The 27,947-nt window shown below is 30.7% G+C and overlaps 11 protein-coding genes, 1 long non-coding RNA gene and 1 other non-coding gene across 28 annotated transcripts in view; 5 read left to right on the top strand and 8 right to left on the bottom strand.

The window, feature by feature from the left end:
- The window catches only part of LOC122528146 (epsin-2), a 9,247-nt gene extending 8,823 nt beyond the window's left edge, over nt 1-424 (bottom strand). For 5 of the 7 annotated variants that reach the window (XM_043652977.1, XM_043652962.1, XM_043652967.1 and 2 more), the window contains exon 1: nt 70-360. The gene's annotated coding sequence lies outside the window, so the exon portion shown is untranslated. Of the gene's footprint in view, nt 1-69 lie in introns of all 7 variants that reach the window. The other 2 variants (XM_043652961.1, XM_043652974.1) reach the window with 2 other exon arrangements.
- Nucleotides 425-582: 158 nt separating this feature from the next.
- Nucleotides 583-6,843, top strand: LOC122528145 (putative uncharacterized protein DDB_G0282133). Of its 3 annotated transcripts, none has more exons than XM_043652952.1 (6): nt 583-1,132; nt 1,248-2,040; nt 2,113-2,196; nt 2,263-2,462; nt 2,531-2,959; nt 3,800-4,632. In XM_043652952.1, the coding sequence occupies exons 1-6, from the start codon at nt 898-900 to the stop codon at nt 4,000-4,002; spliced, it is 1,944 nt and encodes a 647-aa protein (XP_043508887.1). In that variant the 5' UTR covers nt 583-897; the 3' UTR covers nt 4,003-4,632. The 3 variants fall into 3 exon arrangements, with proteins under 3 accessions (XP_043508887.1, XP_043508889.1, XP_043508888.1); XM_043652954.1 differs by lacking the exon at nt 3,800-4,632 and adding an exon at nt 6,637-6,843 and having other exon boundaries at nt 585-1,132; XM_043652953.1 differs by having other exon boundaries at nt 585-1,132; nt 3,803-4,632.
- Nucleotides 5,151-8,450, bottom strand: LOC122528148 (SET and MYND domain-containing protein 4-like). Of its 2 annotated transcripts, XM_043652981.1 has the most exons (7): nt 8,377-8,450; nt 8,016-8,228; nt 7,296-7,941; nt 6,953-7,239; nt 6,522-6,805; nt 5,938-6,415; nt 5,151-5,652 (listed from the first exon to the last, which is right to left on the bottom strand). In XM_043652981.1, exons 2-7 carry the CDS (start codon nt 8,200-8,202, stop codon nt 5,645-5,647), a joined length of 1,890 nt encoding a protein of 629 aa, XP_043508916.1. In that variant the 5' UTR covers nt 8,203-8,228; nt 8,377-8,450; the 3' UTR covers nt 5,151-5,644. The 2 variants fall into 2 exon arrangements, with proteins under 2 accessions (XP_043508916.1, XP_043508915.1); XM_043652980.1 differs by lacking the exon at nt 5,151-5,652 and having other exon boundaries at nt 5,736-6,415.
- LOC122528171 lies at nt 8,418-9,158 on the top strand. The gene is made up of 2 exons (XR_006306508.1): nt 8,418-8,530; nt 8,917-9,158. It is a non-coding gene; the product is annotated as an uncharacterized LOC122528171 (long non-coding RNA).
- Nucleotides 9,159-9,312: 154 nt separating this feature from the next.
- On the bottom strand, nt 9,313-10,154 carry LOC122528167 (prefoldin subunit 4). Its single transcript, XM_043653021.1, has 4 exons — nt 9,996-10,154; nt 9,819-9,923; nt 9,602-9,718; nt 9,313-9,501 (listed from the first exon to the last, which is right to left on the bottom strand). Exons 1-4 carry the CDS (start codon nt 10,029-10,031, stop codon nt 9,349-9,351), a joined length of 411 nt encoding a protein of 136 aa, XP_043508956.1. The 5' UTR covers nt 10,032-10,154; the 3' UTR covers nt 9,313-9,348.
- A 319-nt stretch (nt 10,155-10,473) lies between these two features.
- Nucleotides 10,474-10,545, bottom strand: Trnaq-cug. The gene has a single exon. It is a non-coding gene; the product is annotated as a tRNA-Gln (tRNA).
- A 219-nt stretch (nt 10,546-10,764) lies between these two features.
- LOC122528132 (THUMP domain-containing protein 1 homolog) lies at nt 10,765-12,292 on the bottom strand. The gene is made up of 4 exons (XM_043652899.1): nt 11,754-12,292; nt 11,536-11,691; nt 11,226-11,470; nt 10,765-11,156 (listed from the first exon to the last, which is right to left on the bottom strand). The coding sequence occupies exons 1-4, from the start codon at nt 11,949-11,951 to the stop codon at nt 10,817-10,819; spliced, it is 939 nt and encodes a 312-aa protein (XP_043508834.1). The 5' UTR covers nt 11,952-12,292; the 3' UTR covers nt 10,765-10,816.
- A 195-nt stretch (nt 12,293-12,487) lies between these two features.
- On the bottom strand, nt 12,488-16,362 carry LOC122528121 (chromosome transmission fidelity protein 18 homolog). Of its 2 annotated transcripts, XM_043652881.1 has the most exons (11): nt 16,026-16,342; nt 15,538-15,807; nt 15,329-15,464; nt 15,064-15,253; nt 14,550-14,971; nt 14,235-14,471; nt 13,819-14,159; nt 13,507-13,748; nt 13,176-13,438; nt 12,813-13,110; nt 12,488-12,733 (listed from the first exon to the last, which is right to left on the bottom strand). In XM_043652881.1, exons 1-11 carry the CDS (start codon nt 16,105-16,107, stop codon nt 12,557-12,559), a joined length of 2,658 nt encoding a protein of 885 aa, XP_043508816.1. In that variant the 5' UTR covers nt 16,108-16,342; the 3' UTR covers nt 12,488-12,556. The 2 variants fall into 2 exon arrangements, with proteins under 2 accessions (XP_043508816.1, XP_043508817.1); XM_043652882.1 differs by lacking the exon at nt 12,488-12,733 and having other exon boundaries at nt 12,966-13,093; nt 16,026-16,362.
- A 453-nt stretch (nt 16,363-16,815) lies between these two features.
- On the top strand, nt 16,816-19,022 carry LOC122528124. 3 transcript variants are annotated; one of them, XM_043652888.1, is made up of 4 exons: nt 16,816-16,982; nt 17,599-17,663; nt 17,943-18,290; nt 18,543-19,022. In XM_043652888.1, the coding sequence occupies exons 3-4, from the start codon at nt 18,058-18,060 to the stop codon at nt 18,799-18,801; spliced, it is 492 nt and encodes a 163-aa protein (XP_043508823.1). In that variant the 5' UTR covers nt 16,816-16,982; nt 17,599-17,663; nt 17,943-18,057; the 3' UTR covers nt 18,802-19,022. The 3 variants fall into 3 exon arrangements, with proteins under 3 accessions (XP_043508823.1, XP_043508821.1, XP_043508822.1); XM_043652886.1 differs by having other exon boundaries at nt 17,599-17,714; XM_043652887.1 differs by lacking the exon at nt 17,599-17,663.
- Nucleotides 19,023-19,135: 113 nt separating this feature from the next.
- On the top strand, nt 19,136-20,502 carry LOC122528123. 2 transcript variants are annotated; one of them, XM_043652884.1, is made up of 5 exons: nt 19,136-19,614; nt 19,693-19,777; nt 19,840-19,995; nt 20,073-20,305; nt 20,382-20,502. In XM_043652884.1, exons 1-4 carry the CDS (start codon nt 19,229-19,231, stop codon nt 20,286-20,288), a joined length of 843 nt encoding a protein of 280 aa, XP_043508819.1. In that variant the 5' UTR covers nt 19,136-19,228; the 3' UTR covers nt 20,289-20,305; nt 20,382-20,502. The 2 variants fall into 2 exon arrangements, with proteins under 2 accessions (XP_043508819.1, XP_043508820.1); XM_043652885.1 differs by lacking the exon at nt 20,382-20,502 and having other exon boundaries at nt 19,136-19,451; nt 19,518-19,614; nt 20,073-20,290.
- Nucleotides 20,387-23,184, top strand: LOC122528122. The gene is made up of 6 exons (XM_043652883.1): nt 20,387-20,638; nt 20,725-21,968; nt 22,043-22,229; nt 22,311-22,708; nt 22,830-23,041; nt 23,101-23,184. Exons 2-6 carry the CDS (start codon nt 20,839-20,841, stop codon nt 23,115-23,117), a joined length of 1,944 nt encoding a protein of 647 aa, XP_043508818.1. The 5' UTR covers nt 20,387-20,638; nt 20,725-20,838; the 3' UTR covers nt 23,118-23,184.
- A 224-nt stretch (nt 23,185-23,408) lies between these two features.
- On the bottom strand, nt 23,409-25,955 carry LOC122528115 (osteopontin-like). Of its 2 annotated transcripts, XM_043652866.1 has the most exons (8): nt 25,521-25,955; nt 25,140-25,350; nt 24,879-25,061; nt 24,554-24,781; nt 24,410-24,477; nt 24,227-24,337; nt 23,893-24,150; nt 23,409-23,805 (listed from the first exon to the last, which is right to left on the bottom strand). In XM_043652866.1, exons 2-8 carry the CDS (start codon nt 25,320-25,322, stop codon nt 23,547-23,549), a joined length of 1,290 nt encoding a protein of 429 aa, XP_043508801.1. In that variant the 5' UTR covers nt 25,323-25,350; nt 25,521-25,955; the 3' UTR covers nt 23,409-23,546. The 2 variants fall into 2 exon arrangements, with proteins under 2 accessions (XP_043508801.1, XP_043508800.1); XM_043652865.1 differs by having other exon boundaries at nt 24,879-25,350.
- Nucleotides 25,956-26,099: 144 nt separating this feature from the next.
- The window catches only part of LOC122528116 (peroxisomal membrane protein PMP34), a 10,875-nt gene continuing 9,027 nt past the window's right edge, over nt 26,100-27,947 (bottom strand). For both annotated transcript variants that reach the window (XM_043652868.1, XM_043652867.1), the window contains exons 4-9: nt 27,290-27,356; nt 27,054-27,202; nt 26,887-27,000; nt 26,466-26,713; nt 26,322-26,389; nt 26,100-26,256 (exon numbers count right to left, since the gene is read on the bottom strand). In XM_043652868.1, coding sequence (XP_043508803.1) covers nt 26,112-26,256; nt 26,322-26,389; nt 26,466-26,713; nt 26,887-27,000; nt 27,054-27,202; nt 27,290-27,356 — 791 coding nt within the window. In that variant the 3' untranslated portion in view covers nt 26,100-26,111. The remainder of the gene's footprint in view (nt 26,257-26,321; nt 26,390-26,465; nt 26,714-26,886; nt 27,001-27,053; nt 27,203-27,289; nt 27,357-27,947) is intronic.

Genomic DNA, 27,947 nt, shown 5'->3' with positions numbered 1-27,947 from the left:
AAAAAAAAAAAAAAAAAGAAAAAGAAAAAAAAAGAAAACTAGAAAGATTGTGCAGGAGTTTGTACTCACCGTAACACGTATACTGGAAATTTAGTGCGACAATCTCAACGGAAATAAGAAACAAAATAACATAAAACACTTATGACAAGTCCATTCACAGGCACTGACAAATTAGAAGTTACGAGGCAAGATGGCGCTGAAAAATATTTCCTTCTTTATTGTGTGTCTCGCACTCTGCAGTAGTATTAGGAGAAATTTGTAACATTCGGCCCGTTCCACAAGAGCTCGACGCAGTTCGACCTGTTCGTCAATGATCGCATACCTGTTTTGCAAGGAGTATAGCAATCGACTAACGTACTACGTGGATTTTTTTATTGAAGCAAGGAATTTGTCAATGAAGAGAATGTTTCTCTTTATATAACCGCAAGGAGTGTTTCCAAGACGCGATTTTCCGCGCGTGGTTGTACATCGACTAAAAGCGTATTCAGCGATCAACGATCGAAAATGTGGAGAATGTTTAATATTTTTCCGTATGTACAAATGCAGAACGTACTTGCCGAACGAGTGAATCTGGCATGCGCATATTGTCGTATTCAACATACCGAGGGTTCAATTGTTGATTGAGAGATCCTGTTTTTTAAACTGACGATACTTTGCCTATCGTATTATTCCGTAACAATTGAAAACAAAGTGATCGACAAATGAAAACATCGAACTTCTGTGTGCTGTTGTTGTCTGTATAGATTAAAATCTATTTACATGAACTGGATAATGAAATAAACGTCAGCATTCGAACATAACCTTAATCTTTATGATCTGATAAGTGAGATCCGTGTTGCTATTTCATAAATAATCCTCTGAAAAAAAAACTGTCCGTTACAAGCAAATCTTCTCAAGATGAATATTAGACTTTTGAAAGATCCTGCTACTGTGAGTAGCCGTATATTTGTGGGTCATTTGCAAACCGACGACATGACCAAGGTTGAATTGGAGGAACATTTTTCAAAATACGGGACGGTTGTTGGCTCTTCGATAAACCGAGGTTTCGGCTTTGTACAATTTGAAGAAGAACAATCTGCTCAGAAAGCTATTCAAAACGAGGATGGAGCAATGTTCAAAGGCAGAAGGATAGGTATTTTCATGGATTATTCTGTTTTATGTTTTCATATTTAGCAATGCAACTGTTTAATTTTCAATTTCTTTGTCGCTATATTTTAACATAGTTTATTATATATTTGTTTAAATAGATGTTAGACCGGCAAAGAAAGATAATCAATCCAGTGGAGGTGGCGGAGGTGGAACAAAACAGTTAGGGGGACCTAGTAATCAATTTAATCCTGGCAATAATCATTTTAATGCTGGAAATGATCCTTTTAACAGTGGGAATCAGAATTATGGAGGAAATTCGAATTTCATTGCAAATCAGAGCTTTGGTTGTGATCCACAGTTAAATGATCAGAAAGGAAATAATATGCAGAATATCCGAGGTAGTGGAAATGAGCAGTTTGGAGATGGAAGTCAGACTAGAGATAATGTAAATGACCAATTTGGAAATCAGAATAGAAACAATGGGAGCGATCAATTTAACATGATGCAGAATAAAGGAAATAATAATTTTAATCCAAACAATCAGAACAGGAATGCTGGCGACCAATTCAATCAAAATAGAGGTGGCAATCAATTTGGGCCTGGTGTAAATCAAAATAGACCTGGTGGGAATCAGAATCGTAGTGCAAATAATCAGAATCAAAGTGGTGGTGGAGGTGGTATGAATAGTAGTGGAAGTGGACGGCCAAGGGGTACCCGAGGTGGAAAAAATCGAAATAAAAATAGAGATAATTCAGGTGGAAATAACTTTAGAGATCGTAGTCCTATTAATAGAGGTGCTCGGTTAGATGATAAAGGTGGTAGAGATTGGGAACATAAACAAGGAGATAGATTAAGGGGAAACAATTTTGGCAGAGATTCATTCAATGATAGCAATAATCGTTATGAAGATTTCAAAAATTCTACTTCTAGAGATATAAATATGAGTTTTAAGTAAGTCAATATATTAAAATTTTTTTTGTTCTTATACGATAATTATTAATATTAATATTTTTTGTTTAATAGTAATACAAGTTCATCAAATGAATACTCAAATGTAACAACTGAAAAGAATGACTGTGAAATTATTGTTGTTAACAAAGCATTAACGTATGTATAAAAATAATTTATTACACTTTGTGGTTGAATGCTTTTATAATTAATTTTCCTAAATAGGGAATATGCTGAGAGTATTGAAATGAGATTGAAGAAAATTGGATTAACAGTTGATTTGTTATTTCCAAATGAAGATGTGCTTCTTAGTAGAGTTTTAGGAAATATTGCGAGTCGTGGATGTTTATATGCAGTTGTAGTTACGCCTATTAATCAAGAACATCATTCCCTTACTTTAAATATTCTTCACGGTTTACCTCAAGGTACGTTTTCTGGTAACTTTATTAAACTTTGAATCGTTGTGTTGATGTAATTTCATTCCTTTGTACAGAACATAGAAATATGCTCGTTGAAGATGCTATTAATTTAATATCACGAGATTTTGCTAATTATAAAGCTGGTGGACGATCGGTTCCACTGAATACACCTTTCGCAAACGAACGGCATCCTGATGCTATACAAGTTCTTTTAAACATGCTGGCTGACAATCATCAGTTAACAGTATTGCAATATGATCGTGTTATAAAATATCTCGAAATTAAACGTGAAGAACAAGTACAAGTTGAGTTGGGAGATGTAAAAGATTTACCATCCACAACTACGACGATAACAGTCAATGATCCGAAACAAGCTGAATTACAATCTAGGATACTTAATATTCTAAACAGTAATAAAACAACTTCATCTGCACCAGCACCTAGTCCAGTTCCAGCTCCAACCTCAACGCCAGCGCCCGTTCCGCCAGCTACTTGGGGAACAGGTAAAATTTGTGTAATTTTACTGTCTAGGTTTAAACAAAATATAAATATTATTAAAAAATCAACGATTTTATATCAGATTTCTATTATTGTATCATAAATTAGAAAAACAAACATTTTAAAAGTAAATGTTTCTAAAAATTTATGTTTATAAAATTAGTTATCAATTTATTTATTTCAGCGACTTTTCGAAATAATTAATTCATTAGTTAAAAATTTCTTTGATAAGGAATTGAAAAGATAGACATATATTATATATGTAGTAATCTATTATATGTTTTTACTGCATTATATAATATGCATTTTCATTTGTTGCAAAAATACTGCTAGCGTTCGTTCGTTACGTAAAAAGAGCAGTATTAAAAATAAAAATTATATCGCGTTTTTAGTGCGAAGAAACAGACTGTCACACTTTTGCCTCTTTTTACACTTTTAAAAGTGGGTGTGTCTTACAGATATTAGATCACCTATTTCTTATTTTCTTTGTTGGATTTGTTCGTGTATTTTTCATGAACATGCCCAAAGAAAATGTTTTAAATCGCGTATGTAAATCACTAACGAAATTGACGGTATTGTCGAGAGAAAGAACCTAAAAATTTTGTCTAAAAACTTTTTAGACAAATAATTTCAGGTAAAATTTTAATAAAAATATTGAGTACGAGTGATGAAAAAAGACGAAACGAACTTCGTACGCTTTGGGTTTCTGATCAAGTTCTTCGTGGGTGTAGTGCTACTAGTGTCGCTTGCCATATAATCCCCAGTGATCAAAGCGAACGAACTTCGAATATATATATTGCTGGTATTACAACTGCTAACTTCATGAGTACATCATATTATGCCAGCAGCATCAACTGCAACAACAGCATCCACAACAACAACTACAACTACGGGAGTTTCACCGTCACCTCTCCTAAACGATCCAACAGTTCAGAAGGCACTTGACAGTCTGTTGCAAGGCAATTTACTCAAAAGCATCGGCGATCAGCAACCGACTACAGCTTCAACACCTCTGTTTGCTGCTTTTTCGAATATCGGCCGATTTTAATTTATTTCAATTTTATTTATCATATAACGAATAATTGGGAATCTGGATCTCCTTTATTTTTCTGATATTCATACTCTTTCTGGCGAATAATCACATTTTGTTTAACATGAAAATTTTATGACATTTGATAAGGAATTAGAATACTGGCAGAATTACGTTCAACAAATAATTATGATATTTGCCGCTGATAAACTGTTAGCATGCTTTTATCTGTATTAAAAAAAGTATATTTTAAATATAAAATTTATAATATTTTGTAAATTCTATAGATATTATTTGCAAATATTTGGTTGTATAATGGTTCAATTCTTCCACTCTTAGGAAAGAAATATTTTAGTTTATTATTTTCAATAATTAATATAAATAAAGGACAAACTAAATATTAGATATCTAGAGAAGGTCTTGCCAGTTTTTCATGCGAAAAACATAAATTTACTTATCAAAATACGAACCTTCGCATTTCATAACTTTTTTTTAACGGTTTAGTATTTTATAAATGCTGTTTATAAAAATTTTTTGTTTACTGCGAAGAAAAAAATCTTTTCTCAGATCACTTTCATTATTGAATTTCTTGCTCTCATATGTTTATTTACTCAGAGACAAGTAAGTTGGTGAATATGGTGGATGAGATATAATCTCCCATTTAAGTTCCATTATCTTATTATGAGTCATTTTTGCTACATGAGTCGGTCGTTACTCAGAAGAAATTTTCTTATTATTTACAAATGCTGGCTGTTTTTTCTGTAAATTTTCCTGAACTTTTTCTAACTTATCACAATAGATGCTAGCAGTAATAGCTTTCACTTTTAAAAATTCATTGTCGATTAGAAAAATCTAAAATTGTAATCAACAAAAATTGGCAAGAACTTCTAAGTATCTAATATTAGAAAAATGTAATTTTGATTGTAAGTTTCTTTCACTATTATTATGAAATAAAGAAATAATACATTTCTATTACTATGAAATAAAGCAAGGTTTGAATATACTTTGAGTATACTAGCAGATTCAAAATATAATCGGATATTGTATTTTATTGATAATTTAATAGTTTCTTATAATAAATATGTAACATACTAAAAAAGTAAATAACAATTTGATTAAACAATTCACTATTTTTAACTTAATATATAGAGTTTATTATTGTAATTTTAATCAATTGCCATGATTGTTTCTATTGCTTTTGCTGTTTTTATTAGTTTCATAAAATAATTACGGATGAAAATCAGATTAGCAAGAAATCATTTAGGCTTGAATCTTTCAAAATTCTCGAATCTTATCTGTTTTGTTTAATGTAAAAATATATTATATATATGAATATAAAGTATTTGATTTTTATGATAAATTATGTAAGAAACGCAATATATCAATTTCTCTTTGAATTGCATTGTTGAAAATACATCCACATTATGGTGGAGATTATTTAATTTTGTTTACTCAATAATTTCATTATCTGTGGTACATTTTTTCAAATTTATATATTATATATATTTCTAGTTTGAATATTTACACAAATGTATTGTGTATAAGAAGCTATGCACATTTTCTTAGGAATTAGATAAATATCATGTATAACTTCAATAAAATGTTTTTAGGAATATTTCATGTCTTTCATTAATAATGTAATACAATGTTGATGCTTCTCTTATGGATCTAAAAACAAAATATATGTATATAAAATTGAATTCCAATCTTAAATACTTAACATATTACATTTTTACATACCCTTACAGCCAACCAAGTAATTTTTATAAAGCAATTTAATTTATAGATTTTTAAGCAGTTTGATTAGATAAGCAAGAAATAAATGTAAAAAGTGAAGCATAGATAAAAGTTATTTGCAGGATAAATAAGCATAAAAACTCACACAGGTAAGCAAAACTAAATATATATATAAATCAGTATAAGCAAATTTACTGTCAATTTACTTAAATTTACCTAAATAATAACTCTTCAGGTATTGTTCCGCATGTACGATTTCTTCACATGGCTGGGACACCTCTTTATATAATATATCAAGAACAGATTTTACTGCATCAATGTCATACATATTTTTCATCAATCTTTGTTTGTAAAGTTTTAATCTTTCTACAAGTTCCTTATTTTTACTAATAGAACCAATGTGTTTTTGTAAAATTTCTTCGTACAAAGGCCAGTTAAATGCGCACGCGATACAATCGCATTTAAAGAAATAGTCTTGCATTATCTTTTCTCTTCTTTCAGATTTTGTCATGTATGCGTATGCAGCACCATAACTTGTGAATATTTGATCTCCAGGATATATTGGTCTTAGAGCGCGAGTAATCATTGTCAATCCTTCAAAATGACGAAATGTATTTGGCGCACAAGAATGATTGTACAAGCTGTGTGCTACATATAATCCTGAACCTGTTTTAATTCCTGGCTCTTGTTGCACCTAAAAAATAAATTATAATATAAATGTTTTAATAAACTTGTTATTTATATACTATTTATTTAATAATCGTTAATATAGATTATGTATTATCTTTTAAATAAATTACTGAAAAACAATTGGAAGACATTATAACACAGGCACGAAACATGAGGCTGCCAGAAAATATGATGTTTGGATAGTTGCTGATATTTTTTAATTGATCCACTTCATATTTATTACAGAAAAAATTAGTCTGTGTGGCTAAGAGGAGAGCCGCTAGAGCTGAGATGCAAGCAAAAGCACTAATCCCAATAAGTGGTCGCGTTGTCATATTGGTAGCAAGACTTAAAGCAGATCGTGCACTAGTACTGTCCAATATGCCTTCATCGGTAAATCCTGCAGTTCTGTTGTCTACAAAAGCAAAATAATTCATAAAGTTTAGGAATAAACAGTATGTCATAATTTAATACTTATGTTTTCTTCTAAGAATTTTTAATTCTCTTATCATTGAAATCTTGTCTTACATTTTTTAGCAATAAAATATGAATGCTCTCTTACCTGGATTAGATTCAGCTACTTCCATGTCCATACGCAGTTCATTAAAATTTTTGCCTTTTGATGTTACTACAATTAAAAATCTAATAATTTTGGTAAGCATTCGTATTTTATCCTTATCAACATTAAGTAAGTTTCCTACTAATGCCATAATTGGACATTCTATTTGATGAGCCATTTCCCAAGCTAATTTTCTACAGTTTTCTGAACAATATTGAGAAACAGGGCAGTATGGGCAAGGAATTAAATTATAACTTCTTGATAAACAGTGATGACAGTGTGTATAATATCTGTAATTTATGATATTTGTATATAACAGTAGATATGTTAATGTAAATAGATTTACCTTTGCGTATAAATAATATAAGCATATGGATTTTCTATAGTAACTATATCCCCTGCTTTAAATTCTTTTGTAGCTACTAAATGACGTCCATATTTTTCAGAAAAGGAAATCTTGATACCATTACTAACAGTAGGTGTCTCTTTACTTGGACCATGAGCTAACTTTAGAGCACCTTCATCAGCTAAGTATCTTGGCCGTTTTTCTTTGTCATTATCTTTCGACACTTCATTGCTTGAATCTTTCTTTTCATTAATGTTGAAACTATTACTCATGTCTTCAGAGAGTTTCACCTTTCCATTTCTATATTTTACAACTGTAGGTTCTTCATTTTGTTTTTCTAATAAACACATATCTGCAAGCGTTTCTATATCAATGTGATCTTTTGCAAGTTGCAGTCTTTTCTTAATTTCTTCAATGGCTTTGGCTCCTCTCTCTTCCAATTTTTTCCTTTTTTCTTCTGGATATCCAAGACTTAAAGCAGCATCAATATCTATTAAACATTCTTTGAACATTTGTTTTCTATACAAAGCAGCAGACCGATTAGCATAAGCGTACGACATAAGTTCATTATCAGTGGCATATGCCAAACTCATTGTATAATATTTTATAGCTTCATTATCATCACCCATTACAAAATGTTGGTTTCCTATGGATTTTTCAACTATGATAACTGAAAAAATGATTTATATTCATTTATAGTATGTAAAATATATTTACTACCTTCCTCTCTATAATGAATAGAATCTTCTTCATTTTTTATTTCAGGAATTAATTCTGGTAATTGGGATTTTACCATGTTTTGTAAAATATGATCTATAAGAGCTTCACATTCTTTTTGTAAACCATATCCTGCATGTGATATTTTACTTTGTTTTAAATTTAATACTAATTCCTTTGCTATATCCATGTTGGAAAAATATTGGAAAGATCTTGCTACATAAAAAATATATTTCATAACATTTAAAAAATTTTTATAGCAATTTTACAAATAAATTAAACATAGATAAAAAAAATCAATTTATTATAAAAACTTTTTATATGAATATATTATATATTTAAAAAAAAAGAATGAAAATAAAACCTGATTATTTATATATTTTCTTTACACTAGATAAGAAGGTACTGAATAGACTGTAGTGTTAACTATGTACTAGCTGAAGCAAAACTGAGAGGTGAAACTAAAATTACCTCAAGTAATTTGATGGAAGCAGAAACTGTATGTCTATGTAACTAAGGTTCTAAATTATTTATTACATTAGATAAATTACTATGTAAAAATAATGTAAGAATTAATATATAAGAATTAAGAAAATTCAATTTTTACATTTCATATATATATTTAAATCTTTTTATTTATGTATATAAAAAGAAAAGTAAAAATTTGTAATAATTGAATTTTTTAAGTAAGCAAATATGTTATATATACTGTATATGTTTTAAATTTTTTATTTCATAATTCTTTGTTGATTTTTTATTTCAATATTATTATATTTTTCAAGCATAACTTACAGAAATAATTATATAATGTAATTGAAATATTGCATATTAACAAGAAAAATTGTAAAAAACTTAAAATTTACAATTACTTAATTAATATAAATGTTTAAAATCTTTTTTTCAGTCATGTTGCATAAGCACTTTATAATGAGAACAATTTGGCACAAATCCAGATGTAAAATTGCTAGAGTAAACAGCCTTTAATTGGATATACATATGTGTTATGTGAGTAGTAATATTTATAAAAATAATAATTGGAGTTTAATATAAAATATAAATAATAGAGATATAACAAATAGTAATTGTAATAACTGCATATAATGATCATCAATGTATTATCAGGAAGATAAAAACAACATTAAGAAATAATTTGTGAAAAAAACTGATTAATTTATTAGAAACTTATCATACAACAATTAATTAATGTACATGATATGAAAAATATATAAATTTGTAATAAGACATGTATTATAAACACTGAATGACATAAGACTTTAATAATTTAAGAATTTTAGTTTTAATTATAAAAGAAAGTGTATGTATATGTTTGACTGAATTAATCCTCTTCTGCTTCTAAATTTATACGGCTACCAAATTTTGCATATAGTTGTACTTTTAATTGACTTATAATATTCTTCAAATCAATACATTTGCTTTCCAAATTTAAGATATCCTGTTTTTTTTTTTCTTTAATCTGATCTAAATAATTCTAAAATCAGGAACAAAAAGAAGAATGTTAAATACTTTATTAAATAATACTAACAATTGTTTCAAAAAATATATAAAGTATACTATTAAGAGTTATATACCTGTGTTTTTCCAAAGCCTTCATGAATAAAAACTTCGCCAATGTAGTATGGAATTCTTGTATTTTCCTCTAAGAGGATTATTTCATCACATGCATCTTCTAAGTTTTTTAATTCGTTCTGCAAAAAATAGTACAATATATGCGCATAAAATCGTAGATGTCCAAATAAGGTTGCAAACGATAGGAATTAAGGAATTCAGCACTACATTAATTATTACCTGTTTAATTTTCAATTCTTCTTTTAAATCATCCAGTTTAGCATTTTGTCTTGCAAATTTATTAATTTTTTGTTGATCTTCGTACGTAATATAAACATCGGAATCCTATAAATTAAAATAGGTTAGATCTATAAAATGGTGAAAAAAAAAAGGTTAGTAACTTATATTAAAATTTACCGGTTGAAATCCAGTTTGAACATTTTTTCGCGACATATTTCTTATTTTTACATTAAATTTGTTTACTATACCGTTTATTTTATTCAAGTAACAATCTTGAACATCAAACGGTTGAGGATATTATTTCGTAAAGCTAAAATCTCAAAAGCGAAATAACATTGAAAACGCGTCAGTATCTATTTATTTTAAAGGCGCTCGAGAAATTTATTTGTTTCAATAATGTGTATATATATTTTAACAAGTCAAACTATTTTTTTTAACTATACATTAATTATTAAAATTATAAAAATCAATAATAACAAATATCATGAATTGAACTATGTATATACATTATTCAAATTTAATTTTGTCATTTTTATGTTTATATTTCATGCAATATAAAATTTATTAATGCATGAAACAGATAAATGGAAGAAGTATATTATTATTCAATATTCAAAAGTAAATATATAAAAAAAAAAAGAAAAAAAAAAGTTGAAGGTCCCACCGAGATTTGAACTCGGATCGCTGGATTCAGAGTCCAGAGTGCTAACCATTACACCATGGGACCTTGTGAAAGTAGATTTATTGTAAGTTATTTATTCAGTAATTTACAATGATTTGAAATGAGTTTAAGAAATGTTATTTTACTTGTAATAACTTTCGCTGTTTGTTAATCATGAAAAAATGGGAAACTTATAAAACAAAGTATTTATTGTTATAACTGATATATAATCGTACATTATATATTATTTTTTAATTTATATAAGATATAAATTACAAAAGTTGCTTATATTTTAGAAATAATATAAAATATCATTATATTATTTACATCAATTTTCTTATTCTTTATCATTATGAACTATTTCTATTGTTGAATGTTCATCTATATTTGTTTTATCAGAATCTGTCTCTTTTTTTCCTTCAAAACAAGCATCTCCTTTCTTCTGGCTTATATCATTTGTAGATTCCTTGGTATTACATATTTCTAGTAAATTGTACTTTTTGAATTTATAATAATTTGGAGCAACAGACATAAAACAGAAACCACGTATCAATTCAACAATTACTGCAAGTTCTGGATTTTTTAGATCTGCTTTATTCCCAGGATTTTTTTTGTTGATTATTTCTGCTAAGTCTTCAATTACTTCATTTCTATGTATGTTATTATTACTGTGACGACTGCAACAAAAGTAAATTTATACATATGCTAAAAATTCAATAAAAAAATTCAAATATTAAAGAACATACTTGAATATAATGCTAAATGTTTTTGGTTCTTGTGCAAAGTACTTTTCAAGCATTGCATCTGCTTTTGATTTGATGTCATTCATGTTTGCTTTACAAATAATTTCAATTGGAAGTAATCTCAATAGAAATCTGGTACGTTGTTGTTTTGTGTTATTCAATTCAGTGATAATTTTAGTAACCAATTCTAATGGATTTGTCAAGGTACTTCTTATAAAAATTACATTTTTCACACCAGTGTCAACTACCTAATAGAAAAATTATAAATATTTAAAGTTTTTTCTGAAAAGAAAAATATATCTAAAAAATTCACCTGAAATCTCCTAGCATTTATTGGCTTTGAATATTCTGCTTTTAATTTATTAATTTCTTTGTTTAATGAATCTGAAATATCACCTTCATTGTCACTATCTTTTGATTTATTTACAGAATCATTTTTTTCAGATTCTTCTTTGTCCTCACCATTATCCTAAAAAAGAATTGATATTCTTGTATTTTTACATATGTTTATATTGATGAATTTCAGTATACCTTTGTAGTATCTGGTCCATAAATTTCATCAGCAAATTCATTAAGTAATTTATAAGCATCACGTACACATTCTTTCTCAGAAAAATTGCACGTGCATAAGAAACCTTTCATACCTGCCTCCAAACTGAATTGTTTACGCTTTTTTTGGTTATAACTGTTGTTATGAAAATAATTCTTTTTTCGTTTTTGAACGCTCATTCTTGTTAAAAATTTCTTTATTTACAAGAAAACAATATATTGCAAGGAAAGAATATTTCCGAAAAAATATATCTTGTATAATAAATATTAAAGGCACTTTTAATGGCACGATTTACCAATGTTTACCAATGGAAGATTTTAAATCTACTAGTAAGATTTTTGGTATTAGATTTTATATATTAAATACTTATGCTTTTATATATTAAAAGATTTTCATATTAATTATTTAAAATATGAAACTAATTATATTTTTTAAATGATTGATCCATATATAACGTATATAATTATACCTTCATGAAACAAATACTTTGTACTACTCGATTTGAGAGCCCTCTTTCTTATTAGCTTCATCACTACCACAGACGAGGTACATGTGTATGATTCATGTATTTCGTCCGTATCACTATTAATAATAGTATGTATACAATTTATATAGACATATAATGTACAAATAAAGAATAAAATAAATTTGCAATAATAATATGAGTCATTATAAAAACTGTAAGAAATTATTTATTTTTCTGTATAAATATTAAAGATATGTACAATTGTAAAAATATGTAATAAAAATGTATTATGCTAAAATATATGAAATATATTACTATTTAAAGAAGATCTTTCATTTTAACATTTCGGCGGACTGCATTGCTAAAACCTTCTTTATATTTATACCATACACTATTTTTTGTTAAAAAGTTTCTCGACTTGATTGATTCCTTATCCAATTTTTTTTGTTCACCTTGATTGACCGTAATAGTTCTTCCAAAGAAATCCTTATATTTCTGTAATTTTTATTGTTTTTGTAATATTTTTATTGGAGAAGAAAAAATTAAATGACATATAAAAACAAAATATTATTACTATATCTTTTGTTTCCATTTGCAATTTTTTAGATTGTTCTAGAGCATTAGGTTTGCTAGTTGCATTATTGCATATCTTGGCATCTGATGTTGCTGAATTGGTTGTAACATTATGATTGGTGATACTTTCACTTGTGATACTTTTTTTATTTTGAGCAGATTTTGTCATACTTTTTATTGCATTTTCAACTCGTCGTAATCGTTCAGCCTCTAACTCTTGGACAATTATTTGCTTCACTGCATATATGAGTGTTCGACGATACTTACAATCCGGAAAAATGCCTATTTCAAATATATTACTGGAAAAATATAATTAATTTTATAAATTTTATTTACAAATGTAGATTATACCTTTTCAACTTACGGATCTAGTTTATAGTCATATCTTTCATCAAAATTTTTTTCTTGAATGAATGTGAGGCCAAAATCAATTAAAACATTTACTAATCTATTAATATCATTCTTTTCTTTATCCGAGTGTAAATGTCCAGAAACTGTCCGTAATTGTGGAGATAGTAAATCCGGGAGAAATGGAGCAATATCAACCGTTAAAATTATTTTATTATGACCACTATTTCGTTGAACAGTAGTTAGAATACCAATATTCTTTGCATGTTTCTGATTCATCTAGGAAAATGGAATTTTTAAATTAAATTTTAGATATCATACTTCTGTCTCAAATATGTGATTCTTACTTCATACACAATAGAAGGATAAGATAATTTGATATTTCTTGCTTTTGCAAAATATAAATGCCAGAAAACGAATGCATAATTTAGATAAGGCATAACAGACCAAGTTTGAAGGCTTCCAACAAGAAATAAAATTTCATCAAAAAATTGAAACCATTTTAGACATAGTGCTACATAATTCATTTTATCACTACATATTTCTGGATAATTATGGAATATGCCTTGAGCTAATTTTTCCGATTCCCCTGAAATAAAAAATAAATATTACTAATATTTTAAAAATTCGTATCGGCAATATAACTGAAAACAATTTACCATTTTGCACAGTCCTTAATACAAGCTGCACTCTTTCTGAAAGAGGAAGTATACCATTTCTATTCACAGGTATTTTTAATATTTGTTTCCACGAGTCAAACAATCCTTTCCTACTATCTTTTAACGCAAAAGATAAATTATCTCCTAAATTAACGCCACCCATATATTGTAATGCTCCTATACATGATCTAATGTCACAACCAGATATTTCTACTAATCGTAAAAGTGCATCGGAATTTACTTTTAGTTTTTCCTTTCGTGATACTTCCATTAATCTATCTGCTAGTTTAGTAGCACTTACTTCCGGCACTGATATAATAAAAGCAGTTACTCTCAAAGCTCTGTAACATACATGAAGTAAATATTTGTGCATAGGAATACACGAGTTATATACGTGTGTCAATCTAAAAATTTACCTTAAGGAAGGAGTATATAGTTCATTACAAATGCATATTACAGGGCGATGACAAACATGTTTATCAGTTTTTGTTTTATCTTTCTTTCCTTTTGGAATTAATTTACCTTGCACAAATTTTAGAAGTAAATCGATTGATGCAGTTGGAGCTCCATCAATTTCATCTAAAACCAAACAATTAGGCCGAGGATCGTTTCCTATTACCGCTTTCATTTGTGTTGATGCAAGGAGGACTTGTCTGTATTTAAAAATACTTATCTATATGCATTTGTAATATTACTCGGATATTAATTTTTATTATCAATTATTATACTACCTAAATGCATCTGGACTTCTTTCATCACTTGCATTAATTTCTACTACATTATAACCAGCATGTTTAGCTACTAAATGTGCTAGTGTAGTTTTTCCTAATCCAGGTGGTCCACTAAGTAGCGCAATCCTCTGAATTGGAAAACCTTTACTATCTAATTCTTGAAAAGGTTTTTCTGCAAACTTTCTGTTTCTAAATTTAAAATTTAATTTCTGTTTCTTATTATCAATATAATTTCGGTTAAATACTGTTTTATCCCAAAGTTTTATCCAATGCAATAATTGTCTATTCACACTTTCATCTGAAAGTAACTCTATATAAGATCTAGGTCTATATTTATCAACCCATAGTTCATCATCTTCAAGTGTTTTTGTAACAGGAAGGTGGGAAGTTTCACAACTAGCACGTTTAACATTCTGTACTATCTATAAAAAGACTTAAAATTCTTACAATATTGATATGATTAAAGTTACTGTAATTAGCTGAAACAAAAGATATATGTTTTAAAATAACTTACAATTTCTTCAGCCTCAGTTTTAAGTTGACTATATGGCACTGACAATAAATTAGAAATTGAATGTGTATTTGTTTTTATTTTACTCTGTTCATCATTTTTTACTCTTAAATAAATACGTTGTGCATCACGTGGCCTAGTCAGAGCTACGAAATTCCAATGTGGAACTCGCAATGAAATTGACTCTCTTTTGCTAAATAAAATCATTAAGCAATTAGTATATTAATACAGAATCATCAAGCAATTTGTATATTCTTTTGTAACATACTCTTTAATATATTTGCTGTTAACAGAAACTCCTCTACTATATTCATTAAACTTTTCCCTTGCATCTAATACTGCTTTAATAATTTCTTGAGGTTCATCCCATCGTGGTTTCTTATCTTTTGGTTCCTGAATATCAGCTATAATTCAAATATATAGAATATACATATAAGAATGTTTTAATTTATATGAAATATAAATAATATATAGTACCAAGATCATTTGTATCTAACATATCTGAAATATCCCCAAAAAGTTCATCATAATGTCTTTTTTTTGTAACATCTGTATCACAATTATCATTGTTAGTACTAGGAATAACTTTGCTAGTACTAGGAATACATAATTTATTGTATTTATTAGATGTAAAAGCATTTAATTCCTCATATACATTTGGTCTGGAAATATTTAATTTGTCTCTTTTCTGTTCTTCTTGTGAATTCTCAATTTTTCCAGACTCTGTGTCCTTTTTCTTTTCAAATTCTAAAAGCAATATATTCAAATTCGTAATTATATTTACTAATATAATATAAGCAACTTTTATTAATCCATGCTCAATAAAGAAACACTTTGATACATGAACTAATTAGCACAATAAAATTCATTGCAAAATAAAATTTTTTGTTCCTGCTGAAAAATACTTTATAATCATTTAGGTGAATCTATAAAAAGTTGTGACAACGAGGTTATAATTTATATACCTTCAATTTCTTTCAAAATTTCATATTCTTCCTCATGAACTAAATCAAATTCTTCATTGGGATCAGGAAATTCAGAATTCATAATTATAATTTATTTCAGGATATTTATAGTTACAAATATTGTAATTATTAGGTACTAATATTTTTCAAACTTCTTACTATATATTTTTATGGACTCTATTATATTTTTCCGCGTATTTTTTCGCGGCAATTTCAAACGCCTAAGCAAATGAATTGTGACTTCATTGCAATTGCAAAGATATTAACATGTACTTAATCATATATTTATTTTATTAATTAATTTCGTATTAATTTTTTTATTAATTATCGATAAAAATTTTTATTGATAAAATGATTCGATTTTTATTATGGAGTGTGAATTAATTTAAACGCTCTAATAAAAAACTGTTAAATCAATTTCTGCAGCATTTTTCGAAACTTTTTGCGTCATTTACTATCTGCTGTCTCTTGTCAAGTATGTGCTCCGCATTCAGAATGAAGAATTGTTTCAGAGACAATGCTTCGAATAATAAAGACCATTTCTGGAATGCAGAATGAATTCAGTTGAACGTCACGGTAACGTTGACATCTCTAAAGTAAACAATTGCACACTTAATAAATATAAATTAAAATAGTATATTACGATTAGATATAAAACCAATTAATATTAAATATTATTTTCGTTGTATATATTTGTGATTAGAAATAATTTCTATGCAATATTTTAAATATCTTGTATATTTTCCCTGCTAACAGATGTATGTACTTAGGTTTAGTAAGTGTATTTTCGGCATTCGTAACCATGCGTCAGTCTGTGGCGTGGTGTCACGCGAGTAACAGTGTAGGGTGGATTCTTATCTCGTTCAGAAATAGTATTTAGCGTGAAATGCTGTTTTGAGTTTGTTGATGACTATAAATATTTTGAGTGTTATTAAAGTCAGGCTCTAATGAACTTAGGTAATGTTGTAATTTAATATAAATAGTCATATGTTTCTAACTACTTTTAAGGATGAGGTATTGATGCCACTCTAAGTTTCGAGTAAATTTCAACAAATTTACAAGTAAACGAATAAGCATTGCAACAAAGAATTGAAAAATTTGGTTATGAAAGGTTATGAAACATCAGTTGAAACATCAGTTTCATTTCCTAGGAGCAACCCTTTACCAATTAAGACAGTCACCCACTGTGAATCCGGTTTCGTTAAAATTTCGATCAATACCGTTCTGTTTAAGTCTCTTAGACGATATTGTTGCCCGATAATCAAAGTGTCACGTGCTTTTTCGAGAAGCGAGAATTGGACTGATAATTAATTTCGCAATAGTGCTTTCATGTATGTACACAAGCCGTAAATATTGATAATAAATTGAGAAATGTTTGGAAAATAATTTCACGCAAAGTAACGTCATAAAAATTTTTAAATCAATTTTATGTATGAATTGCATAATGACATGCTCAAATTCGAAGATCAAATTTGTACCAATTATTTAATTCTTGTTACGACAATGAATTCTTTATGAAGATGTTATTTCTATTTTTGTACCTCGTCACTATTAGCGTACCATTTGCTTTCAGAAAATCCAGTTTTATAATCTATTGTTTGGAATTTCCTTGCCTACTTCTGGGAACTTCTTATTAATGTACGATAGTTTCGCATGACCTCGATTCATACAACGACACGTAAATTTACGGTATTTGTACTGTAATGATGTTCCGGTGATTCTGTAATTTTGTATTTCTTTTCTTCGTATTGTGGAAATTATTTTACTAAAATTTATTTTATTAAAAAAAAATCCTTCCTTTATTACATTTGTTTATTATATTCTATTGAATCTTATATCTTTTTTTTTTCGTTATTCTAATCTTCTCAAATTATATGTCTTTTGTAATAAATTCTTTATTTTTCTCTATATCAACAGATGCGGAGTACTATCTATCACATGTGAGCTCAGATTATTCAGGATCATGTGTGAATATGTGAAATTTAGTTATTTGTAACGAAAAGTAAGTGCACGTTCATCGGTGGAATGAAGCATGCAGACCCCTTTATCAAAACAAACAGTCGGTTGTATTGGGAAATGTACTTCTGGACTGAGCATCGATGAATTAGATCAGATAACAGATAACATACACAAGACTCTGAATCATCCGCGTGGAAGGGAGATTTTTAAAAAATTTTTGGAACGACGTGATCTCAGGGACAACCTCGAGTGTTTGACACTGTACGAAGTATGTTTTGAGATTATTGCAGAGGAGACGACCTTCTCGTAAGTAATCGCATAACGATAGCTACATGTTCTTTTTTATAAAATATAAATTAATACATATATAATATTAATAATATTTATAATATTAAATTTAATATAATATTAAAAATATTAATAATATTTATAAAATATACTACTTTCTACAAGTAATATATTCTCTTGATTGAACTACTTTCAAGCAGCAGTCATTCTTTATGTTCTGGAAAGAAGAAAGGTTTTGTCGGTCGATATAAATGAAAAACGAATTTTCAGGCAATCGAGGAGGGAGACTTCGCTGGAATCGTTAATCGAGAAGGTCGTGCAAGTGAAAGAAATGGCTGAAGATTTGGACGGTGTACCGCAGATAGATATGGCACTTCTAGAACGTTTCAATGAAGCATTGAACAGCGATTCGAGAACTTCTTTGCTCAGTGTATTAACAGATACGAGAGATCGGTGTCGCGATCATTTAAGACGCGTTCATGAAAGTTTCAAACAGTATGCGTCGGAACCGTGTCCATTGACTAAATGATCAATAAATATATATATATATATATATATATATTTTTTTTTTTGCATTTTTGTGCCTTTGAACTTTCATTCGTATGGAATGTTAAAGTTATTCTTTGTTTTTTCAACGATTTCAAATGTATCCCGAATTTGTCAAAAGTTAGTATGTGAAACAGGTTTCACATACCAATGTATAATACATACATATGTACGTCTGTGATGTTGACTAATGGTATATATTTTCTGTACATTTTTACTCAGTGAAGTTATACATGTAATTATTTAAGTTACGTAATTTAATAAAAAAAGAAAACAGCAAAAGTTAATGATTTATATCTTTGATAATTAAAATTTTATCTCGAATGTGACACTATGTATAGCAATATTCAATTGCTTTCTCATTCGTGTCGATGTTTTCAGTCAATTGATACACGTTAGATATTTTAACCATGATATGTACCAAAAATACCTACGTGAATGATTCTCGCGTGGAAACGATTATTGCAAAAATAAATAATGTACGCGATACCATGAAATCTTTGGAGGAAAGTCTCGCGACTACGCGAAAGTTGGAAACTGAGCAATGGCTGCGATATTCAAATTTGAAAACAAAGAATAAAATGATGATGGATGATCTCAGAAAGGCGAATAAACGCAATAAAAATATGCTCAGTATGTGGGAATGTTTAAATAAGAACAATAGGACAAATAATGTAACTAATGACGATACATTTGTAGATTTATTTCGGCAGAGCGTCACTGACATTCGTTTTGGAAGCGATATTACATTGCCAGAATCTTTGAAAAAGGAAGTACAAAGATCTTGGCATCAAAAGTAATGTTATTAGTTACTTACGTTAAGAAATAAGTGAACGAACTAATGTAAAGAAATTTATGTAAAAATATTTACTAGGTACGATGCTTTGTTAACATGCAACGAGCAATTAAAGCAGGAGCTTAGTTCCCGGGATTTGCTCCTTAAAGAAAAAACACAAGAGGTAGATTTCATCAGATTTAACAAATTCACGTCGATCTTGATAATTCTATTAAAAAATTTTAGATCAATAGCCTTCAACAAAAATTATTAACGCTCGGTGACAGACTGGTCGAACGAGACGAAGCCGTGGAAAGTATTTGCAAGAAATATCTGTCTCTGAAACAACGGAAGGATGAACGAGAGAATTTGTTACGCGGTTCCATCGAAACGTTGAAACAGGTTGAAAAATAATTGAAAAACTAAACAATCAGGCAGAAGATACTCGTATAAATGGATTAAAAATAATTATGTATTAGGATACACTGAAGAAGACAAACGTTTATGAAGCTTCGAAAAAAGATTCTGGAACATCCTCAACGTCTAATAAAGACGCGTTATTAACACGAGAAACGCGGCGTAGCGATCGTTCGGCTTGCAAAAATTGTTTTTTCAAAATCCTTCTGGAGAAAGCGAAACGCAGTTGCAAAACTAATGGGAGCAGCAGTGTTATTTCTCTCGACAAAACCGCGTAATTAATTTTCCTCGAGGTGTGAGTACGCTTCGTTTGCTTCACGAGTACAAAATGAAGATAGCTTCCAAAAGATTAAATCCATAAAACCATACAGTTGCACAGTTCTAATGGGTTAAGAAGAAGATCGTGGGGCCGTGTTTGCAAACATTGGGGACAATGTTTAAGAATAGCGGAATTATGCAACTCTGAAGGTAATAACCGGATAAAAGAGGCACGCAATAAATCAAGTTAGCGACGATCGATGGCAAGTGCTTCACTATAAAAGCAACAACTCTGTTCAAACTAGTCTTACTTGGTGCTGATCAGCACTGAGAAAAATAACAGGGTTGCCTGATTGCTATTAATTATCATGTAAGTCTCGATCATTTTCAAGCGATTATAAATAAATATGTTTGATACTTTTAAGTTTGCTGATCTTCGACTCGTCACTTTTGTAGGTGCGGCAAATTAGTTTCGGCTGCAGACATATAAAATCACCTAAACGAGAATCTCTTATTTTTTTCACTTTTCTATCGCAAGACATTTGACAAGTGTAAAGTTAATAAAACATCATGTTGAATATATACCAGGCACTGCTCACGTTCTACACCTTTCTTTTCTCTCCGTTGATCATCTTGTTGTTAACGTGCTCGTACGTCTGTCGTCGAATCGTAGAGATCGTCTTGAGGATACAACTGAGAGACAAGTTCGCTGGACTTCTCGATGGAACCGACTGCGTTTGGGCTGTGGAACAACCGACGTCACTCTCTGTAAATAATATCCTTATGATTTTAGAGAAAGACGCTCGCCATTCGAACGTGAATTTCCTGGAGAGTTTCCGCGATTTGGCGAAGAATCGTATAGTGTGCTCGCCGTTTGGGAAGCTGTTGTACAAGAGGAGACGAAAGTTCGGCTATCATTTCTGGGAGAGGAGCGAGGAGATAGATCTGAAGGAACGGGTCAGATGGTTGGAATATGAGCGGGGGAACTGCGACGGATCCTGCGACAGTATCTACAACGGTCACTTGAAAAGGATTTTGTGGAACGTTTGCAATCAGCCACTGCCGGAGAATCACGCGGCGTCTTGGGAAATTTTGATCGGGAAATGCTGTCCCAGGTCGAGTCATCATTATCTCCGACGAATGGAGGAACGTTTGACGAGTAAAATCAGGATTCCCATTTTATTCCGTGTCCATCACTCCTTAGGCGATGGCATGGCTCTCCTCAAGTTCTTCAGGGACGTTGTCATCGACAAAGAACCGGTACCAGAAACGATGCTGCAGCTGGAGCACACAAGTTTTAGAATAAAGAGCGACAAAACGAAGAAACCGCACGCGACGGCGTCTTTGATAAGTCCTGTGAATCTTTGCTTAAACAGGAATAACAGCCTAATAGATAATGGTCCGTTTCAAAAGGACGTTGTGTCAGCGATAATGCCGTTCATTCATCTGACGGTGTTCTCGCATTTCGTTCAATTAATAAGAGGCCACTTCAACGAGGGGCTGAAGTTTCTGAAAAATGTTAGCTTAGAAGATTTAAGACACGAAACGAAACTATTCTTGGCGATGGAACGAGACAGAATAAATATTTTTGTTAGAGAAATTGTTTGGAGGAAGGTACAGAGTTATTTCAAAATAGCGAGGATTATCATAGATACACCTAGTTGTTTGATTCAACAAGCTTTTCGTAGCATGGACAAAAGGTTCATTCCTCTATCTTCCTGAATTTCTTCTTCAAACACGTTGAAAGTGCTATATTAATTTTTTTTTATTGCAGCGCACTCCATGGAGCAGAACTGTCGGGTGAAAAGTTGGTTTCATACTGGCTTGAAGACGATTTCAAAAACACTTGCGGTCAAAAGCTATTTACAAAGATTCAGAACATAAGGAGTATTACAGGCGCCAGGTTCGGGGACGTAGTTTTAGCTGCTTTATCCGTTAGTCTTCACAAGTACTTTCTTCGCGTAAGTGATTGTGTATTTTCTGTTGGTTTGTGCGTTTGTCTTTGCGATTACTCGTTCCTTTAGTTACTTTAAATTTTACAGATGAACGAGCCGGTTCCAACGAAAATAAGCGTCGTTCTGCCGATGAAGATCGAGGAATGGAGCGAGAACCTTTCCCTTCAGAATAATTTTTCAGTTGGCATACTGCCGCTCTGTATATCGCGGATAAACGACAAACAGCTCGCGGATCCGCGAGAAAATTCTCAAATTCTCGAACGCCTCGATGACATTAAAAAAGCAAGCGACGCGCTTAGAAAAAGTCCTGATTACAGAGTGAATTTCTTAGTGATGAAGTACCTCTCAGCTGTGTTGCCCGATAAATTTTTACGTCCGATCTTTCGCAGTTACAGCACGATGGTGTTTAGCAATTTAGTTGGCCCCCAAGAAGTGAAACTTATGGGGCATCCTTTGAAGAATATCGTTTTTTGGATACCAAATAGGTGATTCTCTTACGTTTCGTAATTTCTTCTCCTCCGTTTGATTTGACACGTTAGCAAATAGCATTCCAACGATTGGAGCATACTACTTTTTAGCTTTTAACATTGTCGTTGTCATTTTCAGAAGTTACACAGGGATTGGATGTTCGTTGTTGACTTACAGAGGATATTTGCACCTGTCTCTGATAGCTGACAAAGCCTTGGTGCAAAACGAAAAGGCTCTTACGAGGATCTTGGAAAATACTGTAAATGAAATAGACAATCTTTACGACAGATTGACCTTGTCATTTTTTTCGAAAAAGCTTCATAGGAGTATATCAACACCCACGAAGAAAGGTATGTCAATTGAGAAGAATTTAACGAGAAAATATTAATATCATTTTTCATATTTTCAGCAATCGGTGTGTTGTAAAATACGGTGAAGGACTTTCGTTAACTTTTTAGTTTGCTGGCAGTATTTTACCATTGTATTCTATCATTAAAAAAAAAAAAATCGTTGTAAATAACTGACATCTGTGGCGAGACTCGAAGAATTTCGTGTACTTTGATTTGTATTTTTACTACATAATTAAAAAAGTATATTTTCGTAAGTATATACATAAGTATTTCATATTAAATACTTTCTGTAAACATTATCTGAAGAATGAAATATATTATCAATTAATAAGATCGTATGATTTTATAATATGATAAAAAATGCACATATAATTAAAATTCTCTTCGTTTCATGTGTTTTTAAAGATGATATTAAAAGAAACGACTTTTCATTCATCGATCTATCGAAAGCAACATTTCTCCATAGATATGACTGTCCCAAAACGAAGAAACAAATTTGTTGCTATCATCGATTTGTTTTCAAAAATAAATAAGGCCAAAAAACAATATCAAAAAGAGTATTAAAAAAAGAGAAACTAGTTCGTCGGCGGTTCGTGATTTTTGGTGGTGCGCGTACTATTGAACTTGTTTTGATACGTTGAGTCAAAGTATACTTTGCTTTGTATCGATTCGTTCTTTCCTTTTTGCTGTATTCGTCACTGTGATCGGACGAAACATTTACATCTTCTGAGGTTGCCTCAATGTATTTTCGATATTTCAGTGACCTGTTGATGATCACACGCAACCATTATCACAATCATTATATTTAGAAATCTTAAGCAGACTTAATTCTAAAAATATATCATTTTAACCACTTTTTCTTCCCTATCTCTTCCGGGGATGAGCTTTTTAAATCGCTATTGTCTTCCTGCCGATTGCTGGAAACTGGATTGTGCTCGGTGCACGATTTGCAGGGACAATTCAATTTCAAACTTCGTAAGACTGTCAAAACATGAGGATCATCGACGCTACTAATAACAACCGTCGACTCGTCGGTCGACGTCAGTCCACGATCCTCTGCTTCTTCATCTGCCTCTAACGTCGAAGTTTCCTCTTTGTTCCAAACTATTCTGGATAAAATGCAAATGTTTCTGAGTCAATTAGTACTTTTCCTTTAACACAGATTTCTACAATTGTCGCGTGTACTTTGTATCGTTTTGCAATTCGTCGAAAGGAACCACAGCTTGTCTGTAGGTACTTTGTTCTTCTTTACTAACAGACGATCCCTTTTTTATCTCATTTTCCAAGATTTCCGTGCTTTAATTTCATATTTGATTGTTATAATAAACATTTATTAATACCAATGTATGTAATTATTTTTTAACTTACTTGTCAGCAGGAGAGTCGATCGTGGAATATTTCAAGCGAGGAGATTCTTTCGTTTTTATTCTCTTCGTCTATCGTGCAAGTAATTCATCATTGTTTAATTGCTAGTTGAATTTCATTTCTTATCTTTTTCATAAATTATATTACCGAATGGAATGTGTGAATAGCGATCCTCGCGCGAGGAATTTTACTGCCCTTAACTTGAACCGGTGATTTCGTTGTAGCACTTTCACAATCATCTGACTTCTCGTTTTTTATCTCCTCTTGTGTCATTCCATGACTATCATCATCATCATCATCATCATCATCATCATTCTCAATCGCCTCTTTCGTATCCTTGAACGAAATGTTTTTGCCATTCACTACTAAGTTTCTCTAAATATAATACGAATTTTCTATATCACCGCAATGAAAGTAAGATTTCAAGAGAACAAAACCCTAAACAAATAAGGGCGGAGAGAAATATACAAACCCTCAACAAGTCTGACAGATGTCGAATGTCGTCAGTGCCACTATTAGCAGTAATAGTCTCTTTTTCATCGATGCGATTCTCAATATCAGAAGAGACGATCGTTTTCCAATTACCTCTTTTGGGCGATCGTATTTTCGTGTTTCTTTGAATCGGCGATTTCGCCTTGAATTCCTGAGATCTTTTCTGAAAATTCTTCCTTGATGTAATTCGTCCTCTTAAGTGAGTCTGTAGAATTTTCTTTTTAAGTGGAACCCCACTAACCATCGCGTCACGACCGACCTTCTTGTAATCTGGCGAATTCGGTACATCCGGTTGGCTGATAGCAGCATTATAATCGTACGTTATCTGTGGTTTAGCTGCTCGGCTTTTCGCAGTGATACGCGGACTACGAAACCGCTTGGCCGTCGGCGTGTCATGGGCCCCGCGTTGCGATCTTGCGCTCATTGTTTTCTCAACATGATTATGATTCCACCTGAAATATATCAATATATTTTTTTTTATTGTTCGTATCACATTATATTACAAAGGTACTAAAAATATAGAGGTCAAATTTGAAACTAAATTATACTATTAAAGTAAAGTATAAAGCTCTATAAATTATTTGAAAAATAAGTTATTAAATGTTTCAGTATCGAAACTTACGCAGAAGCTAATGATTCGTTTGTAGCAGAACCTAGTTTTTTCCCTTTGCCTTTACGAAGTTTCAGTTTATTCCAGAGTGTTAGAATTGTCTTCGTGGATTTGCGTTCGGCCTTCTTCAGCGATAAACTCTTCTGATCGATAAGATTTGCACGTCTAGCCTGTTTATCGCTCCATTTCGATTCTATCTTTCGCGTTTGCGACACAGGTGATGTGGAGTGATTAGACTGATGACGAAAATGCGACTGAAATCGAAAGTGCGTTTTCTTGAGATTCGCCAGTATTCCCAGTAGTCGAGTTCACATTTTCCAAAAATACATAAAAATGTGATAGATGTGATTTTTCTGTCAGATGGTTTAGCGCTTGTGGTTAAACAAAAGAATTTTGCATGACGTTTTAATGCTAACTTTTTTTTATTATTATTTTTTATTTTTATTTGCTACGAAGATCATATTAAAGAAAAATGAATTCTTAATATTTCTCTTTACAATGCAAGTTACACATATTTTATAATATTATTCTATTACAATAAAATAAAAGATGACTTTGCAGTACTGACATCCTTGATTAACTATTGTTTTATGCGTGGGAACATTATCTTAACATTGGTCTATACAAAAGAATACGAAAAACAAGCGTTGAAATTTTTTCGTAAGCTAAAAACATTAATGCCGCTGTAAGAATTGTTTGCAATAATTTTGCTTCCATCCCTTTGTACAGTCCTGATATTCCTTGTTTTCTGAAAATAGGAATTCGCATTGGATACAACTGTATTTCGTGGCATTTTATAAAAATGCTGCTTACTTTAGTATGTAAAACAGAATTTCTAAACTCCCAGCATTTGGTGGCAGGTTTGAATAGTTATGACCATGCTAAAAATTCAAATCATATGATATATATACGATTTTTATAAAAGTCAAAAATAGTTCAAATAATGTAAACACATACTCTTAGTTTTGTTTGAACTAATTGCAATGGATAAGTTAATGCAGTTGCTACTGCTTTGGCTATGGCACCAATAACAAAGAACGTCCATGCAGGTGGTTGTAAACCATTTAAAGATGCGAAAACTCTTCTCTTAATAGCCTCGTAAGTCATAAATTGAATGGCTGGATTCATAACCAGCATCAAACTTGGCAAAGTACCCGCCCAAAGCTTCTTTAGACCTTCGACTCTCCATATGTATATAAGACCATCTAAATAATGTGCAATAGAATCAACAATTAAAATTGAATTTCTAATATTTGTAATATTCGACTGACTGCTCAATATTTAAAATTGAATTTAAACATGTATTAGAAGTTGAATGTACATATCATGTTCGTTTAATATTTATTTATTTATTTTGACATGGCAGAAAAGAACGTACCGTATAATGTGTTGTAATCATTGTTATTCCTTTCCTGGACGTGGCCAACACCTCTCATTTTTAATCTGGTATTTACTACCCACAGTGGTGTCGTTGTTAAGACATTAATTACGCCTGGAACAATTATTTTCAAGTGGAAATTTTTTAGGTTTTGTTTAATACAATACCTGCTATTGACGCAACCAGCAGATCATTTCCAGCTGATTGATTTTTATTTGTTTTGAGCATCTTTAAGCCATGGAACGTGTAGAAGTAAACGAAGTTGCTGGCACACAGACTCTGAAGAACAGGTACCATCCCTCTGTACAAAGTGGCTCTAGAATGTAAATTTTATTGTAAATGGGACGAAGTTGCTATTTTAATTGCGACTTGTTGAACATATTGGAAAACGAAAGAAACTTACGGCCCTTCCTTCGTAATGAGGTCGCGCATTGTGGCGAGCGTACTTTTCGATACTCGGTCTTCCTCCACTACAACAAAAAGCAAAATGAATAATTATATGTAAATTGTATGCAAATATATGAAGATATATAGAAAATTATATATGTGATATAGTTTCAAATATATTAAAACATATGATTACATTGTATATAAATATGTAATTTGTGTAGCATTATATATAACATATTATATACAGGGTGTTTCATAACTTGTGGGACTCACTTCGGGAGCTGATCGTACGCCTAAAAATAATGAAGAAAAGTCATATAAATATATGTCTTATCTGTCTTCATTTATGAGATATAATGAATTTTATAAACAGAGCAAACTCTCTTTCCATAAACCGCAATAGTTCGTAAGCAAGAATTCGCACTGTTTATAAATAATACTTGATATCTTTCGTTTTTTGTACTTGATTCCTGCAAATGTGTGAACGTGAAGAGAGTTTTGTATCTACCATACTTTTCACTGATGAAGCTAGTTTTACCAGCGATTGTATATTCAATTTTCATAATAATCATAATTGGGATGAAGAAAACCCACATGTTATTGTGCATTCAAGACATCAACACCAGTTTAGTTTAAACGTACGGGCAGGAATAATTGATAAATTTTTAATT

This window comes from Frieseomelitta varia, unplaced genomic scaffold (genome assembly GCF_011392965.1).
Source record: "Frieseomelitta varia isolate USP_RPSP 00005682 unplaced genomic scaffold, Fvar_1.2 scaffold_246, whole genome shotgun sequence".
Taxonomy (NCBI): Eukaryota; Metazoa; Arthropoda; class Insecta; order Hymenoptera; family Apidae; genus Frieseomelitta; species Frieseomelitta varia.
This window is presented reverse-complemented; position numbering and strand designations above follow the sequence as displayed.

What these genes read in the sequence shown, in the direction of transcription:
- LOC122528115 (XM_043652865.1), bottom strand. Translation starts at nt 25,322, where the DNA reads ATGAGCGCAAGATCGCAACGCGGGGCCCATGACACGCCGACGGCCAAG. An exon ending in ATCTGTCAGACTTGTTGAGG is followed by an intron (nt 24,782 to 24,878) that starts GTTTGTATATTT and finishes TATTATATTTAG; the next exon opens with AGAAACTTAGTAGTGAATGG. An exon ending in GAGATAGGGAAGAAAAAGTG is followed by an intron (nt 23,806 to 23,892) that starts GTTAAAATGATA and finishes GATCATCAACAG; the next exon opens with GTCACTGAAATATCGAAAAT.
- LOC122528123 (XM_043652884.1), top strand. Translation starts at nt 19,229, where the DNA reads ATGATATGTACCAAAAATACCTACGTGAATGATTCTCGCGTGGAAACG. An exon ending in CAAAGATCTTGGCATCAAAA is followed by an intron (nt 19,615 to 19,692) that starts GTAATGTTATTA and finishes AATATTTACTAG; the next exon opens with GTACGATGCTTTGTTAACAT. An exon ending in TTAAAGAAAAAACACAAGAG is followed by an intron (nt 19,778 to 19,839) that starts GTAGATTTCATC and finishes AAAAAATTTTAG; the next exon opens with ATCAATAGCCTTCAACAAAA.
- LOC122528122 (XM_043652883.1), top strand. Translation starts at nt 20,839, where the DNA reads ATGTTGAATATATACCAGGCACTGCTCACGTTCTACACCTTTCTTTTC. An exon ending in TTTCGTAGCATGGACAAAAG is followed by an intron (nt 21,969 to 22,042) that starts GTTCATTCCTCT and finishes TTTTTATTGCAG; the next exon opens with CGCACTCCATGGAGCAGAAC. An exon ending in GTTTTTTGGATACCAAATAG is followed by an intron (nt 22,709 to 22,829) that starts GTGATTCTCTTA and finishes TGTCATTTTCAG; the next exon opens with AAGTTACACAGGGATTGGAT.
- LOC122528167 (XM_043653021.1), bottom strand. Translation starts at nt 10,031, where the DNA reads ATGTCGCGAAAAAATGTTCAAACTGGATTTCAACCG. An exon ending in TTCAAACTGGATTTCAACCG is followed by an intron (nt 9,924 to 9,995) that starts GTAAATTTTAAT and finishes TTTAATTTATAG; the next exon opens with GATTCCGATGTTTATATTAC. An exon ending in AAGAATTGAAAATTAAACAG is followed by an intron (nt 9,719 to 9,818) that starts GTAATAATTAAT and finishes TATTTTTTGCAG; the next exon opens with AACGAATTAAAAAACTTAGA.
- LOC122528145 (XM_043652952.1), top strand. Translation starts at nt 898, where the DNA reads ATGAATATTAGACTTTTGAAAGATCCTGCTACTGTGAGTAGCCGTATA. An exon ending in GTTGTTAACAAAGCATTAAC is followed by an intron (nt 2,197 to 2,262) that starts GTATGTATAAAA and finishes TTTCCTAAATAG; the next exon opens with GGAATATGCTGAGAGTATTG. An exon ending in GCCAGCTACTTGGGGAACAG is followed by an intron (nt 2,960 to 3,799) that starts GTAAAATTTGTG and finishes ATATTATGCCAG; the next exon opens with CAGCATCAACTGCAACAACA.
- LOC122528124 (XM_043652887.1), top strand. Translation starts at nt 18,058, where the DNA reads ATGCAGACCCCTTTATCAAAACAAACAGTCGGTTGTATTGGGAAATGT. An exon ending in GCAGAGGAGACGACCTTCTC is followed by an intron (nt 18,291 to 18,542) that starts GTAAGTAATCGC and finishes ACGAATTTTCAG; the next exon opens with GCAATCGAGGAGGGAGACTT.
- LOC122528148 (XM_043652980.1), bottom strand. Translation starts at nt 8,202, where the DNA reads ATGGATATAGCAAAGGAATTAGTATTAAATTTAAAACAAAGTAAAATA. An exon ending in AGTAGCTGAATCTAATCCAG is followed by an intron (nt 6,806 to 6,952) that starts GTAAGAGAGCAT and finishes TTGCTTTTGTAG; the next exon opens with ACAACAGAACTGCAGGATTT. An exon ending in TGTCTTCCAATTGTTTTTCA is followed by an intron (nt 6,416 to 6,521) that starts GTAATTTATTTA and finishes TTTATTTTTTAG; the next exon opens with GTGCAACAAGAGCCAGGAAT.
- LOC122528132 (XM_043652899.1), bottom strand. Translation starts at nt 11,951, where the DNA reads ATGAGCGTTCAAAAACGAAAAAAGAATTATTTTCATAACAACAGTTAT. An exon ending in TAAATGCTAGGAGATTTCAG is followed by an intron (nt 11,471 to 11,535) that starts GTGAATTTTTTA and finishes TTTTTCTATTAG; the next exon opens with GTAGTTGACACTGGTGTGAA. An exon ending in ACATTTAGCATTATATTCAA is followed by an intron (nt 11,157 to 11,225) that starts GTATGTTCTTTA and finishes CTTTTGTTGCAG; the next exon opens with TCGTCACAGTAATAATAACA.
- LOC122528121 (XM_043652881.1), bottom strand. Translation starts at nt 16,107, where the DNA reads ATGAATTCTGAATTTCCTGATCCCAATGAAGAATTTGATTTAGTTCAT. An exon ending in CTATATACTCCTTCCTTAAG is followed by an intron (nt 14,160 to 14,234) that starts GTAAATTTTTAG and finishes TGTATGTTACAG; the next exon opens with AGCTTTGAGAGTAACTGCTT. An exon ending in AAATGGAAACAAAAGATATA is followed by an intron (nt 12,734 to 12,812) that starts GTAATAATATTT and finishes TAAAAATTACAG; the next exon opens with AAATATAAGGATTTCTTTGG.